General features: G+C 40.4%; 1 protein-coding gene across 1 annotated transcript in view; it reads left to right on the top strand.

Moving 5' to 3' along the window:
• The first annotated feature begins 297 nt into the window (after positions 1 to 297).
• The window catches only part of ift88 (intraflagellar transport 88 homolog), a 146,840-nt gene continuing 131,217 nt past the window's right edge, over positions 298 to 15,920 (top strand). The window contains exons 1-5 of the mRNA XM_034186160.1: positions 298 to 450; positions 7,454 to 7,516; positions 7,651 to 7,707; positions 10,059 to 10,112; positions 14,892 to 14,955. Coding sequence (XP_034042051.1) covers positions 370 to 450; positions 7,454 to 7,516; positions 7,651 to 7,707; positions 10,059 to 10,112; positions 14,892 to 14,955 — 319 coding nt within the window. The 5' untranslated portion in view covers positions 298 to 369. The remainder of the gene's footprint in view (positions 451 to 7,453; positions 7,517 to 7,650; positions 7,708 to 10,058; positions 10,113 to 14,891; positions 14,956 to 15,920) is intronic.

Genomic DNA, 15,920 nt, shown 5'->3' with positions numbered 1-15,920 from the left:
TGCACAAGTAGACCTAATAAATGTCTTAAAATTAACTCAACATCTGGCTACACATGTTGAGTTAATAAGCCACTTATTATTATTATTATTATTATTATTATTGTCTTTTTTTTTTTTTTTTAGCAAAATTACCAATAAAGTTGCATTCGCCTGATTAAAGATCAATAGAAAAGAGCGTTCAGGAGCAGGACATGGGAGTGGTAATATGGCGGCCGGTTTGCTTCAGAAATATTGGCCAAAGAGCGATCCAGTGTTATATAGAGCTCAGTGGATTGAACCACTGATCTCCATTTGAACCTATTTTCGTTCCCAGTGCTTCACAGTGAATCGAGCGGTAGTGGTAGCTTTTGCGGTCTGTGGGACATCAAAATGGAAAATATACATTTGGCTGGAGAGGAGGAGGACCTTTATTCGGGCTATAACGATTATAACCCGATATTTGACGCTAATGTGAGTTTTAAGATGTACTATTTTCACCACTCGAAGTGGTTTGTGTTTCCACATAGCGTATGTATGTGTACGTCGATCGCCTTGACGACCCGTTGATTTCTGAGGACGCCTTCTGATGTTCATCCTATGTACGATGCTCCTGATCCCGTTTCTGTCTTTATTTCTTTTCCGGCACTGGTTTGGAATTTGCCTCGAGTGAAATGCAAAGAATGCCAAGAAGCTTTAAAGCTAACACGTTTTGGAAAATGCAAGTTTCTTCGTTTACTCACTGTCGACGTTCAAATCGTTAAAGTTGAAGAAGAAAGAATTGACTTTACATTGTTAATATTAATTATTTTCACAGCTGTCCGAAACGAATTAACGTGAAGAAAAAAAACTTAAGCATCAGTTGTTCTAATGTTATTGGACACGCAGAAATGAGTGTCAAAAATGATATTTTTAGTCATTCACTTTATTACATATTTTTAATTCTTAATCTTGTATATTATATACAAGTATTGTTAAAAACAAGCACCAATTTAAAAGGGCGAATTGATTAACAAAATATTGCCTTTAAATTCTCAAACTCACCATTATTAAAGTAATTGTGATCATGACCCATAGTTGCCCGGGGGGCACATTTTGTAAATGGCAGCAATTTCTAATTTCCTGACAAACTTAAAAACAAATTCTAATTTTAAAATCATGATTTCATTGAATCACTTTCTCAATTTTAAATCTTACAATGTAAAGTTACTGTAAAAAATAGGCCGTGGCTACGGATGTGACCCGTATCTACAGAGACCGTTCTAAAGACACGGAGGGTATTCCCCGGTTATGTCATGTCTTACCGACCAATCAGAATGCGCAAATATGTCCGTACCCTTGTGGACCTGTCATTATTGTATGCGTCGCTTAAGGCTTAAAGCATTTGAAACAATCCCTGTAAGCCTTAACTTTCACAGTCTGCTAATGCTACTGTATACGAAATTCAATGGGAGCGGTGTGAGTTTGGTAGTTGGAATTTTTGCCCCCGTTTGACTCACACATGCGCAGATGCGTTGCACACTTCGCTTATTCTCCTCGGTCCGTACCTTTAGCAGTCCCACAGAAGATACGGGTGTATGTATCATTAGCCACTTTGTAATAAATAAGGCAGTGGATATTTTGCCGGATACGGCAAACACGGACCTAGCGCTATTTGACCGGATGTCCTTGTTGATTGGCTAGTTCAAATGACGTCATCGCAGAGTTTATTTCAACATGGCGGCGCCCTCGGCAAAGTTGAACTGGGCGATATTTTGCCGTACGCGGCACCTGCAAAACGGCGAGTTGGGCTGTTTGAATCGTGCCTTTTGAATCGATAGCCTGGTCTATGGCAATAACAATGGTCTCCAAACCCACCTTATCAGCAATATCAATACTTCTCTGGAGAATTATAAGAATTGTGTCCATTTCAGTTTGGCTGATGTCAGTTACAGCTAAAGCCCCAGTCACACAGCACTAACGAAGGACAACAAAACCCAAATGAAACAAGAAATCTGGACTTAAGGTGGCTTTCGGAGGTATTGTTTAACCATCGTACAGCTTCATTCCTGCAGCTGGCGCTTCGTCATGTTTCGTTTTGCTGTCTGTCTTGATGGTTCCTTATCGTTTGCTTACTTTCCATAACGTCAGCGTTCCATTTGACTGTTGTCCAACCTCCCAAGTCCCATATATTGTACGATTATTGATAGGGTTGGGTATCGGGAACCGGTTGTTTTCGGGTATCGTTAAGAAATCATTCAATCCACCGACATTGATAGCCTTTTTGCTTCATGATTCCTTTATTGGTCCTTCAGAGAAGCCATTGTTTTTGGGGGTGTTTGTCGGCAAAATGATAATTTCTCTACGTTGATTACAAACCCTGCAGCGGGTCTGTAATCAGCCATTTCTGCAGCGCAGCGATGCTTTGAAGCTTGAAGCAATGAAACTGCTCCGATCCGTTGCTTCATTGGTTCTTTGCTTCGATGTTTTACCGACGCGGCAACTCCACTTCCTAACCCCGCTCAAAGCCATTAAAATATGACAATCATGAGTCGCTTTTGTCTGGATTAAAGTCACTAACTGGGACTCCTGTCTTGTTGTGAGAAAGAAACGAGACTCGCCCTCTGTTCCGTTTGTACCGCTCCAAACACTGTGCGGCTGTCTGCTGAGACAGAGTCCGGTCGGAATTAACAACTTCAAAGTGAATCGCCATTTAAATCAAATGACACCTCTTCCCAAACGTTGTAATACAAACAATAAACTGCAATCGATCAAAACTTTTTTCCTCCCAAAATGAGACGTCCTGTGCTGACATGCAGCAGCCATCTAAGTTCAGCTCAGAGGTACGGAGTGATCTTCATGCCAAAATGTCTGAAAGGAAATGCTTGTGACAAAAACTACAGATTTTGTTTATTTTTATTTATGTCCAGAGATCAAGGATCCATTGACCAATTTCATATTTATTTACTTTTAAGACGCAATAAAATGTTGTTGACATGGAAAACCTGTAAAGCCTACTTTTAGTACACAGAAAATTCATAAGAGATATTGATAAGGGAACTGATAAGGAATCGGATCAATAAGCGGAATCGATATCGATATAATCTTATCAGTACCCATCCCTAGTAACGTCCAAAGTGAACTTGAACTACACTACCCACAGTGCTCCCTGCATCGACCGGCCAGTCACATTTTGCGCTTAATGATGTATCAGCAAGCGACAGCCAGTCTGCCGTAAATAAACACACAACAGATGGACTCAAATGTTTGATTTTAGGGTTTACAAATGTTTTTGGCCATTAAACTTTACTCACTTACCAGCAAAAAAAATGTTATCGAACTGAAAGTTATCGGAACTAAATTTATCGGAAGATAATTGGTCCAATGATGGTTTTAAAACTTACCTGAAAAGCTAATCCACTAGCAAAAACATTAGCTTCAATAATTATCTGATATCGGATTAGCTGAACTGTGCTAATCTGTATATAACTGTGCTAATCTGAACTGTGTGTGTGTATATGTGTATATATATACATGTACGAGGTATCTTATAAAACTAACCGGCAGTTTTATAAAAAAAAAAAACTATATGGATTTGATTGACATGCGATTACACCAATCATGCTTGAACCCTCGTGTGCATGCGTGAGTTTTTTCACGCGTGTCGGTGATGTCATTTCCCTGTGGGCAGGCCTTGAGTGAGATGTGGTCCCGCCCTCTCGGCTGAATTCCTTTGTTTCACACGCTGCTCCAGACGGCGCGCGTTGCTTTATCAAAATTTTTTCTGAATCTGTGAGGAATATCCGAGTGGATACTATTCGAGAAATTAAGCTGGTTTTCGGTGAAAAGTTTAACGGCTGATGAGAGATTATGGGGTGTTTCTGTCGGTGTAAGGACTTCCCACGGACCGGGACGTCCTGCAGCGCTTCCAGGCGCCATCGTCGGCCTGTTTCGACCTGAAAACATCCTAATTTAAGGCTTAATTCACCCAGGACATCGTGAGAGAACAGAGAAGATTCAGAAGAGGCTGGCATGAGGACTTTATGCGGACATTCCACTGTTTAAGGACATTTTGTAATGAAAGACGTGCGCGCAAATTCGCCGAGTCGTTTCCGTGACGACTCGGCAAATCTGTGTGCGCCGCGACAGGATAAACACCTCCGTGTTGAAAACCATTTGTAAAATTCAGGCGGCTTTTGATGGCTTTCAACAAGTGAGTAACTGAGAAATTGTTTAACAGCTTGGGCATGTTCAAACTTTCCCGTTAAGGTTTCCAACGGAGGTGTTTTTCCTGTCGCGACCCCCCGCGGTCGGGTCCGGCCCGACATGCGACTCTGCCCACACGTTCTTTCATTACAAAATGTCCGTTAACAATGGAATGTCCGAATAAACTCCTCATGCCGACTTCTTCTGAAAGTTCTCTGTTCTCTGACGACTTACTGGGTTAACTTGAACCCGCCTTGAAGCGCAGATCACCGTCAGGCGCCGTGGGCCGTCCTTAAAGCGACAGTTACAGACCAAAATCTCTCATCAGCCGTTAAAATTTTTACCGAAAACCATCTGAATTTATCGAATGGTGTTCACTCAGTTGTGCCTTACAGTTTTGAAAAAATTTTGATCAAACAAAGCAGCAGTCTGAGCCATTCCTAAACAATGAAAAAAATCGACGAGAGGGTGGGCGACTCCTCACTCAAAGACTGCCCACAGGCGAACGACGTAACCGACAGGCGTGAAAAAACTCTCGCATGCCCACGAGGGTTCAAGCATGTCTGATGTAATCACACGTGATTCAAATCCATATGGTTTTTGGAAAAAATAATAAGGTCGGATACTTTTCTAATAGACCTTGTATATATATATATATATATATATATATATATATATATATATATATATATATATATTCAACTTAGCACTACTCAGATCTGCACGTTGAATTGTTCTAATTCATATTGTGGGTTAGAACTTTTAAATTTGGCTCAACGTCAGCCTCATAGCTTGATGAAGTCTAAAATCTTGTTGGTTGTCCACTGGTCAGTCGTAAGTTTCACCCTTCCTTTCTTCAAGTGCACAGACTGGCTACGAACAGACAAAGGATTAAATGAATTTGCAACATGCAACATCGATATTATCACACTCATATAACTCTGACCATTCTTTTTGTAGAGATGATGAACAGTGTTGTACAGTGTACCCTTTCTAATGCAGTATGTTAATATGTGGTCACTAAGACCAATTTCTGTTACCCCGATTGACATATTTTGACATTATCTGAAACTAATATGAGAATCGGTGTCGATTCAGAAGAGGGCCACACTGTCGTTGATATTCCACAAAGCTGGAAGATGAAAAACAGACAAAACAAGCTTCTCATGGCTTCTGTGGTCTATGATGAAATGTATTGAACATAGAATGGTGAATTACAGATGTTGTCCATACACTATGCGGAAACAAGGTTGTCTGAATTGTCCACAAAGTGTCTAGAGGTATTAAAGGCATTCCTAACACATGAATTCTACAGGTGATGTACGAGAAGCAGAGAGCTGCAAGAAACGTTAGTATACATGGGGGAAGTTTCAAGTTCCATGGATCAGAATTCGTGTTTGGGGTCACAAATTGGCTGTATAGAAACATTTCCTTTGCCCTCCCTCACCGGGGTCCAGCGGAGGTGGACATACAACCTCAATTCTAATGAAGTTGGGACGTTGTATAAAATCTAAATAAAAACAGAATACAATGATTTGCAAATCCTCTTTAACCTATATTCAGTTGAATTCACCACAAAGACAAGATATTTAATGTTCAGTCTGATAATCTTTGTTTTTGTGCAAATATTTTCTCATTTTGAAATGGATGCCTGCAATATGTTTAAAAAAAGCTGGGACAGTGGTATGTTTACGACTGTGTTACATCACCTTTCCTTCTAACAACACTCAATAAGCATTTGGGAACTGAGGACAATAATTGTTGAAGCTTTGTAGGTGGAATTCTTTCCCATTCTTGCTTGATGTACGACTTCAGTTGTTCAACAGTCAGGGGTCTCCGTTGTCGTATTTTGCGCTTCATAATGCGTCACACATTTTCAATGGGCGACAGGTCTGGACTACAGGCAGGCCAGTCTAGTACCTGCACTCTTTTACTATGAAGCCACGCTGTTGTAACACGTGCAGAATGTGGCTTGGCATTGTCTTGCTGACATAAGCAGGGACGTCCGTGTAAAAGACGTTGCTTGGATGGCAGCATGTTTTGCTCCAAAACCTGGATGTACCTTTCGGCATTGATGGTGCCATCACAGATGTGTAAGTTGCTCATGCCATGGGCACTAACACGCCCCCAATACCATCACCATATGCTGGCTTTTGAACTTTGCACTGGTAACAATCTGGATGGTCTTTTTCCTCTTTGGTCTGGAGGACACAACGTCCATGATTTCCAAAAATATTTTGACACCTGGACTCATCAGACTACAGCACACATTTCCACTTTGTGTCTGTCCATTTCAAATGAGCTCAGGCAGGCCCAGAGAAGGCGGCGGTGGCGTTTCTGGATGTTGTTGATGTATGGCTTTCGCTTTGCATGGTAGAGTTTTAATTTGCACTTGTAGATGTAGCGACAACCTGTTTTAACTGACATTGGTTTTCTGAAGTGTTCCTGAGCCCACGCGGTAAGATCCTTTTCACAATGATGTTGGTTTTTAATGCATTGCCGCCTGAGGGATCGAAGGTCACGGGCATTCAATGTTGGTTTTCGGCCTTACCGCTTATGTGTAGAAAGTTCTCCAGGTTCTCTGAATCTTGTGATTATATTATTGACTGTTGATGATGGAATCCCTAAATTCCTTGCAATTGAAAGTTGAGAAACATTGTTCTTAAACTGTTGGACTATTATTTCACACAGTCGTTCACAGAGTGGTGATCCTCGCCCCATCTTTGGTTGTGAACGACTGAGCCTTTTGGGGATGCTCCTTTTGTACCCAATCATGACACTCACCTGTTTCCAATTAGGTGTTCTTTGACCATTCATCAACTTTCCCAGTCTTTTGTTGCCCCGTCCCAACTTTTTTGAAACGTGTTGCAGGCATCCATTTCAAAATGAGCAAATATTTGCACAAAAACAATAAAGTTTATCAGTTTGAACATTAAATATCTTGTCTTTGTGGTGTATTCAATTGAATATAGATTGAAGAGGATTTGCAAATCATTGTATTCTGTTTTTATTTACATTTTACACAACATCCCAACTTCATTGGAATTGGGGTTGTAGAAACTAGTGTAAACGCGATGACACAGGTGTTGTCACTTGACAGTGATCAGCCAATCGGCTTTCCGTCTTCTGTAGCTATACACTGCCAATTGTATAACATATTCATGTACTGTAAAGAATGTAGTTTCATGCTATCTATGTGCTACCACGTTCTTCAAAACCAGCAATAAGGAATTGCAGTTATATGCTTCTGCATTTTTAATGACAAATAAATAATGACTAACTGATATTTCAGGAGCTTGATAATGATGCGGGCTTCCAGCAAGCAGTGCGGACGAGTCATGGCCAAAGGGCTTCAGTGAGTACCAAGTAACCCTCACTTCAGACCAAATATGTGAACAGTCCAGTGAACATAGCAAGACATTTGTATATCAGAAAGAAGGAAAAAGGGACATATATTGGGTTGACACAGAAATTCTTTTTCTCCCGCAGACTGCCAAATTTCGTGACACTGCCATTGGAGCTCGCCGTTTAGGGTCTTCTTTTGGGGTGAGTACAGTAAATACCATTACTTCAGAATGTGTTATAATAGGAATATAAATATAGAAAGTGTTTGTATGATTGTGTCAAAATTGGATGTCATAAAAGTTTACTAATTTTGGCGATGTTTTAACTACTATGTTTAAACTATGTTTTAACTATGTTTTAACTAACCCCCGTACAATGACAATAAAGACTATTTCATTCTATGATAGTCACTAGTTCTGCCATCCTGATGCTTTTAGACCTGACAGCTGCCTTTGACACAGTTGACCCTGCTCCACAGTAATCCTTCTGCATTGTCTCAACCAGTATGTGGGCATTACAGGCTGGTTCAGGTCCAACCTTACAAAGTAGAGCTTTTGTGCAGTTGGGTCACTTTTCTTCAGGTGTGCCCCCACTGACCTGTGGAGTCCCTCAAGGCTCCATCCTAGGCCCTATTCTTTTTCTTTTATATATGTTTCCCCTTGCTGGTGTTTTTTTGAAAACATCAAATTTGTTTTCATTGCTTTGCGGACGATGTCCAGATTTACTTGCCACTAAGGTCGTTAGACAGTGACTCAATGCAGCCATTGTTTGACTGTTTGAATGATGTCAAATCATGGATAATTGCTCATTTTTAAAATCTTAATGAATCCAAGATAGAGATTTGGAAGAAACACTTCCTCAGCTTGGTCTGTTGATATCCAGGGCCCCCTGAGTTCCAGCATTCGGTCCTGTGCAAGGAACCTTGGAGTGATTTTTGACAGCCATTTTAAATTTGATAAGCAGATCAGTGCTGCTGTTAAAACAAGTTTTTTACAACGCTGTCTTTTAGCCAAGAGCAAGTCCTATTTTTCTCAGATTGACCTTGAGAAGGTTACCCCTGCCTTTGTTACAAGTAGATTAGATATTGTAACTCCCTGTATGTTGACTTGGACTAGTCCTCTCTCACCTGCCTTCACTTCATTCAGAATGTTGCCGCTCATCTTCTCTTGGGGCAAGAAAAATCACACCCATATCACACTTGTCTTGGCTTCCCTCCACTGGCTCCCAGTCCGATATTGCATTGATTTTAAACTTCTCTTAGCTGTTTTTAAAGCCCTGCTTCGCTACACCCCAACCAAAGCCATAAGATCTTGTAACCAATTGTTGTTGGAGGTGTCAAAAACTGGACTAAATACTGGAGGTAAGAGTGCCTTTGCGGCAGCTGCCCCCAGGCTTTGGAACAGTCTCCCCTTCTATATTAGATCGTCCCTGACCCTAGAGACTTTTAAATCTTCCCTGAAAACCCACTTCTTCTCCCTGGCATTTTATGAGCAAATGTTTCTCTATGTTTCATTGTTTTTATTGACTCCTGTAATTCTATTGCTATTTGTAATTCATTAATTAATTTTTTACTTATTAGGCGTCATGGTGCCCACTTTTGTACAGCACGTTGATCGACTACTGTCATTTTAAATGTGCTCTAGAAATAAAGTTGGAGTTGAGATGATAAAAGGACAGCTATAAAGTAAATTACACGCTTTAGTGTACAGTAATTTTCAAATCTCTGTATAGCCCCGGTAGGGGTTTGAGATTTGCTTGCTTGTCTGTCTTATTTTCGTCTGGTCTGTTTTATTATTTTAATCGATTCATTGGTTTTCTGTGTGTTTATTCTCTTGCTGGGTTTTTCTGCTTGGGTCTGTCTGTCTCTGTCTCTCTTCTCTGTCCCTGGGTTTTTGGTGATGGGCGCTTCTCTCTCTCTGGTCATACCTTTGTTCTGGTCCTTTCCATGCACACCTGTTCCTAATTTGCAGCTCATCACCTGGGGTTATATAAGATCACTGGGTGCATTTGCTGGCCGCCAGATTGATGCGCCTTGTGCCTTCTCTCCAGCTCTCATTCTCGTGTTCCATAGTCCTGCATGCCTCAGTGTGTTTTTGACCTCTTGCCCATTTTTCCGACCTCGCCATTGCCTGATGATTTTTGTACTTTTGTGTTTTTTGGACTGCCTTTCTGTGTACTGGCCATTGCTATCTACCTCACTAAAGTCTCTTGCCAACCAGAGCTGTTTGTGTGAGCCTCGCATTTGTGTCCAAATGTCCTTGACCAACCTGCCAGTCAGCCCTTAGGTCTACAGAGTTAACATTTACAATTTCCTGTTCTTCACAGTGTTTTGTGCCATGATTCCACATAATGTGCATGTTACAACAGTGAGACCACACATTGAAACACACTCTTTCAGTGGTCATCGGTGGACAAGGTTAACTGGCACCCAGAAATTGTCTTTTTAAAATTTTACTATTTCTAAGACTATGTTTGAAATTGAGAAATGCACAAAATGCTTATATTTTAAACCATGCTGTAATTTTTATTTATTTATTTATTTTTTTGTGCAGTCTCAGATCCATATGGTGTCTTTATTGGGTAGACCCATGACTGGAGCTGTGCAGGTGAGAGAACCTTTTGATTTTTTTTTTATTTTTTTTTTGTTGGGAAAGTGAAGTACACAGACCCACGCCAGGGGGCGTAAATGAACGGCCAATAGGAAGTCCGAATATGTGCACAAACAACCAGATATACGTTTAGTCTGTCAATCACAAAACTCGGTGACGCGTGGGCAGACCCGAGGGTAGGAGACGCCTAATCAGAGAAGAGCCGGGACCCACGAGGTTCCACTGCCAACGGAGACCTGCAACACACCGGAGCCGCCAAGTCCTGAGTCCCCAGGTGGCCACCGCTTCCAGCTGTCAGATCCGGTACTGCTGGCAGGAAAAGAGACAGGTTAAAGGTGGGTGTGTGTACACCCAGCAAACAGTCAGCAAAAATACAGTTCCTTCCTGAGGGAAAAACCTCCACCTCCAAACACAGGAACACAGAGTACGTGCAGTGCCTTATGTATCACTTAAATAAAGTCTGCAGTGAGGAGTGGAGACGCCAACTCCTCCAGCTTTCACAAATTCGGCTACAAGCTGCAAGTGTACAAAAGGTTACGACTGCAAAAAGCTCAGATGCAAAAACGTGTGCGTACGGCACAAAACGGCTGAGTTGTTTACCTTGAGGGTAAGCAGATAACTCGGCAGAGTTATTGTGTCTCTCCCAGGCCTTTATGGATGATGCTGATGAATAATGGGTGACAGCTGTCAGATGCGGTGCTCCTGTGAGGCGACTACGCCCTCTAGTGCCTGAAACCCGACGACAGGCAGGGTGCCCTCTGGTGGTGAGCCAGCAGTACCTCCTCTTCGGGCGGCCCACACATTTTTTTTGTCTCTGATGTCTGTGCTTTGATTATGCATTCCTTACAATGCCGTATCAGCATCATTGTGCTAGTAATACTTTACCAGTGTGGTTGTTGGGAGTGATGCAGGTTTTTTCTAACTCTAAACTTGAAATGAGGTATTTTTAGTTGTGAGACCAGATTTAAATTTTTTTTGTCATTAAAGATGATTTTTATCAAACATGTTGCACACTCAATTTTATTAATGTTAGTGGGGACACATTGACAACATCATAGGATACAAAAAGTCAAACCTAATCAAAGTTGGGTAAATGAGACAAACATTTCATATCATATAACCCATGCAAATCCCAGCATTGGTGTTACTACTAATTTCTACCAGACACTGTTGTCATTGTCATATGCAGTGCCTGTGTCTTCTAAATTAAAAAGTGCAAGTCAGATGTGCCTTTCATATGCAGCATCATAATGCACAGAGACTGTGCCTCCATTAAACATCGTCAGTCATTGAGAACTGTGATATCTATTATGCCCACTCTTTCATGTATCATGACTTTCTTGTTTGAATTTTTTTGACTGGTTCCCAAATATTCTACATTTTGCTTTGATTAAAATTAGTTTATTGGACTCACATCATCTTGCGCTTCTTTAAGTCATCTGCCTGTGTAGCCAAAGGCTATCCCCACAGCAAATTTGGCTTGTGTCATGAGCAAATAAAATTATTTTTAGTGTTTTTGAAACCTTGTATGTACAATGTACAAAATGAAAAACAATGATCCTAACACTGAGCCATGAGGAACTTTACACTTCTAAGCTTTTATGCACTGTTCTGAGTGAGCCTAAAGTTTCATAAAGGTCAGCCATTTCCACTGACATGTGCTGGCCACTGAAATTTAAGTAAGTAAATATTTGGCAGCCATTTTGGTGAGCCCACCAATCAGCACTTTGTGCCATGTTGGCAAATGAAAACTGCAATAGCTTTATCAGGTGGATTTCAAATAAGTGCTGTATGAGCAGTAGTGGTGTAATGGATCACAGCTGATCCATAATCCATATGACCAGCCCTTCATGGTTCACATGCAGGTGAACTGCCGATTAATTATTTAGGGTCTGCTCCTTTCTCTGCTCCTGACCAAGGCAGCATCTACATCTGGAGTAGGTCCCTGGGCTGCTTGTGGCTGCCCACTGCTCCTAGTGGTTGGATTATGTCTAACTGTAATTAGGATAGGTTAAATGCAGACGACAAGTTTCATTGTATGTATATATATGCAACGGCAATAAAGGCTCTATTCTATTCTATTCTATTCAAAGTTGGCATAATTGTGATTTTGTGTCATGGTGACGTGATAACTGCCTTAATATCAGTGCAGTCACAGTGAAATCACACTGAAGTTAAAGCTGCGACCGTATGTTATTCAGTCATAAACGCAGCCTATAAAAAACACATAAAAAAAACACACCCTGCTTCAGTGGGGCACTTCCTGTGGCTAATGAGTGCAGCTTTTTTGCATGGATTTCCTCAAAAGTCACCCTGTGAAATCTGTTGAACACCATTTTGATAAATGCATAGACAAAATCTCTGATCAAATTCCATAAGAATCAGTCTGATGATGGTGTTTTTGATTTGCAGAAATTTGCTCCCAAAAGAATAAATATAACGCAATGCTAAAATAGCCTCGGCCATAAGTTTTTTATAATTTGCAGTTATTCAATTAATTATTAAGATTCTATTGTCTTGCGTACAGTTTGTACATGTTCAAATAAAATCAGTTGTTCATGTTGTGCAAATCAAGGAATATTTGTAGATCACCCTCTGAGCATTTGCAGTTAATTAAAGAGACAAATTAACTACATAGGAAGCTGGCTTTGAGTTAGTGAAAGTGAGCATGCAAGCTAACATCCGAAAATGTCTTGTAAATGACTCCAGATAGGGTTGCCAACCGTCCCTTGAAAAACGGAATTGTCCCTTATTTGGAAATAAAAGTGTGCGTTCCGTATTGACCTGAAACGGGACGCAGTTTGTCCCGTATTTCTGTGAGAATCAAAAAGTCTGTAAAATGTCAATGGAATTGACTGGCGCTTTATATGGAAACTTACGGTAAATTTGATCCCAGCCTCTGTCCTGCTTTTCACCAATGAGCTGACAGACACGAGTTGACGATACAGAATCACTCTTATCTCATTGGTCGAGGGACATCTGCTCGCAAAAAGATACCTATGTCATGAGCCGACGACGGCCGTTGGACGACAATAACAAATCAGCATGGCTGATATCGATACAGACACCGACACTGGCACTGCAGATATGCCTACGGACAGCAATGTCTGTAACGTCGTTACTACTCCTAAAAAAAAAACAAAAAAAACAAAAAAGAATGCAAAAATACAGGGGAGAATGAGAAAAGGAAAATGGCTGGGTGGAAAAGGTGCGCGACAACAGTATTGTTTACTTTTCAGACTTTATTTTTTGCACTTTTTATTACACTAAATGTATAAATGTGCACTGTTACATTGTTTTGCACTGTTACATTGTTTTGGATGATGCAAATTTTTTATTGTTTTTTTTTTTTTGTTAATTTATACAATTTAAGTTAAGCAATAGCACTACAGAGATTTATTTTTAAAGAAGACAGAATGCTCATATTGAAATTGTGAGTGAAAATTTATTTTGCACTAAAAATAAATTGCTAAATAATAATTTGTTTTCCACGTGTTCATATCAGAACAAATGCATGTATGCATCTACCTAAATTCAGGGTCAAGTCAACAGTCAAATGGTTAAAAATCGTTTCACACAGATGCTGGGAAGGGTGAAGGCAATGGTCAGTCGGCCGGTCGGCCCTGGCGGTGAGGTGTCCCTTATTTATTTTTCAGAGAGTTGGCAACCCTAACTCCAGAGGACTTATCAGGTTACACAAACAGCATTTTCAGGTTTAGAAGTGTTTATTTCTCCCTAGCTTATACATAATATGCCAGAAATGAAGCTGTTAGCAAGTAGCTACACCAGGAAGTGACATTACCATGCTAACCTCTGTGAAATGTCTTGTAAATAAATTAAGAGGTATTATTAGATCCCAAAAACAGCATTTTCAGTTTTAAAAGTGTTTATTTCTCACTAGCTTTTAGGGTGTCTCAAAAAATGTACCCAAAAGTATTTTGACATTTTCTGCATGACCATGTGACTGAAGAATGCAGTTTTTCTCCCCAGTGCACAGTTCTTAGTTCATTCTTTACTTTTTGATGTTTTAACCCTTTATCTTTTACACCACATGAACAATGTAACCTCCTCGTCTGAAGTTTCCTAACAAACAAATCATCCGTCTTCAGTTTTCCGGAAAATCAACTAGCAAATTCAAGTCTCCTTGCCATTTGCTGGGGAGTTAGTTCACTCTGAGACTGAATTTTGTATTGAAAGACATGCAAGTCAGCCCTTAGGATGATTTTTGTTCTCTGAATTAGGATCAACTGCGTCATTTTTCGTGGACTTTATTGTCTTGCAGAAGAAACTTTAGGGTTCCTGAAATTAGAAAAACACCATTATTTCCAAGTAAAACTATTTCCTGGTATATTCATCATACCAGTACTCATATTTCTGAGTACTCTTGGGTACATTTTTTGAGACACCCTGTATATAAGAAACATATATAAACACACAAAACGAAGCAGTTTTGAAGAGACCAGTGACTGACATCACGGTGCAGCTCTACTCCGATTGGCTGTCACTTGCGTCACTCAAAAATTAAAAGAATCAGTTTATAACAGAATGCAACTTTTTAAACCTGTAAAATTCCTCTTAAAGTATGCCAAGGTTAGCCGTCTTTAAACTTGTCCAAGGTCTGTGACCCAAAAATGTTCCCTGTGAATTTCAAGAGTCTGGCAGATGGACAGATGGACGAACGGATGAAAAGCCTTCGCAATACCCGATGGCCATATTTCATGGTGAAAATGAAGCATTTGTAATGTTTGAAATGTATTTTGCTTTTGAATTTCACAGGAAGGAGTAGCTAGACCCATGACATCAGTCAGAGCTGCAGGATACACATCCCTTCCGACTCGGGGTGAGTTTTGAGTACAGTAGGTAGTGGTGTTGATAATAATGATAATACAGTGTTTCTTCTATGATAGTACAGGTCTAACTGGCCGCCAGGCCAACAAATACCCTTGTCAGGCTGGAAACATTTTTTAATGACATAACAAAAAATAATGCTGACAAAATAAGAAAAATAACGCTGTCCGTTCATTTGGAAATCAATAACCATTTTTTACATATTTAAACGGCTTACAATTTACATAAAAGTATTAAAAAGCACACGTCATACAAATACAATGATAAATAAGCAAGCTCAGCACTTGCATGGAAGATTATTTTATTTATTCATAGTATTTGTTCACCAATTATCTTCAAAGAATACAAGAAATTTGACTCCAGGTTGAACTGTACTCTGTACAAGCACTGTACACTAAACACTAAATAATTCATAATTAAAAAATGTGCAAATAAAATTTAATTTAATTTTAATTTAACCTTTATATAACCAGGTTAGTCTGATTGAGATCAAGATCTCTTTTGCAAGGGAGAAAGGTTTCCTATTCAACTAACCTGCATGTCTTTAAAATGTGTGTGTGTGTGTGGGGGGGGGGGGGGGGGGGGACCACACCAGAGGCCCAACTGTTCAACCTCCTGTCTGTATGCAGCCTCATTACCATCCTGGATGAGACTAATGGTGGTATTGTCCACAAAAATCAGGAGTTTAACAGAAGGTACAGTCATTCATATAGAGGGAGAAGAGCAGTGGGGAGAGCACACACCGCTGAGGGGCACCAGTTCTGGTTGTCCATGCGATGGATGTGATGCTCCCCAGCCTCACCTGCTGTGTCCTGTCCATCAGGAAGTTGTAGATCCACTGACAGATGGGAGCTGGCACAGAGAGGTTGGAGAGTTTTTGGTGGAGAATGTCAGGGATGATGGTGTTGAACGCCAAGCAGACGTCCACAGAGAGGATCCTCACGTATGTCCCTGCAG

This window comes from Thalassophryne amazonica, chromosome 14 (genome assembly GCF_902500255.1).
Source record: "Thalassophryne amazonica chromosome 14, fThaAma1.1, whole genome shotgun sequence".
NCBI classification, from domain to species: domain Eukaryota; kingdom Metazoa; phylum Chordata; class Actinopteri; order Batrachoidiformes; family Batrachoididae; genus Thalassophryne; species Thalassophryne amazonica.
Note: the sequence above shows the minus strand (reverse complement) of the source record. Positions and strands in the feature narration are given on the sequence as shown.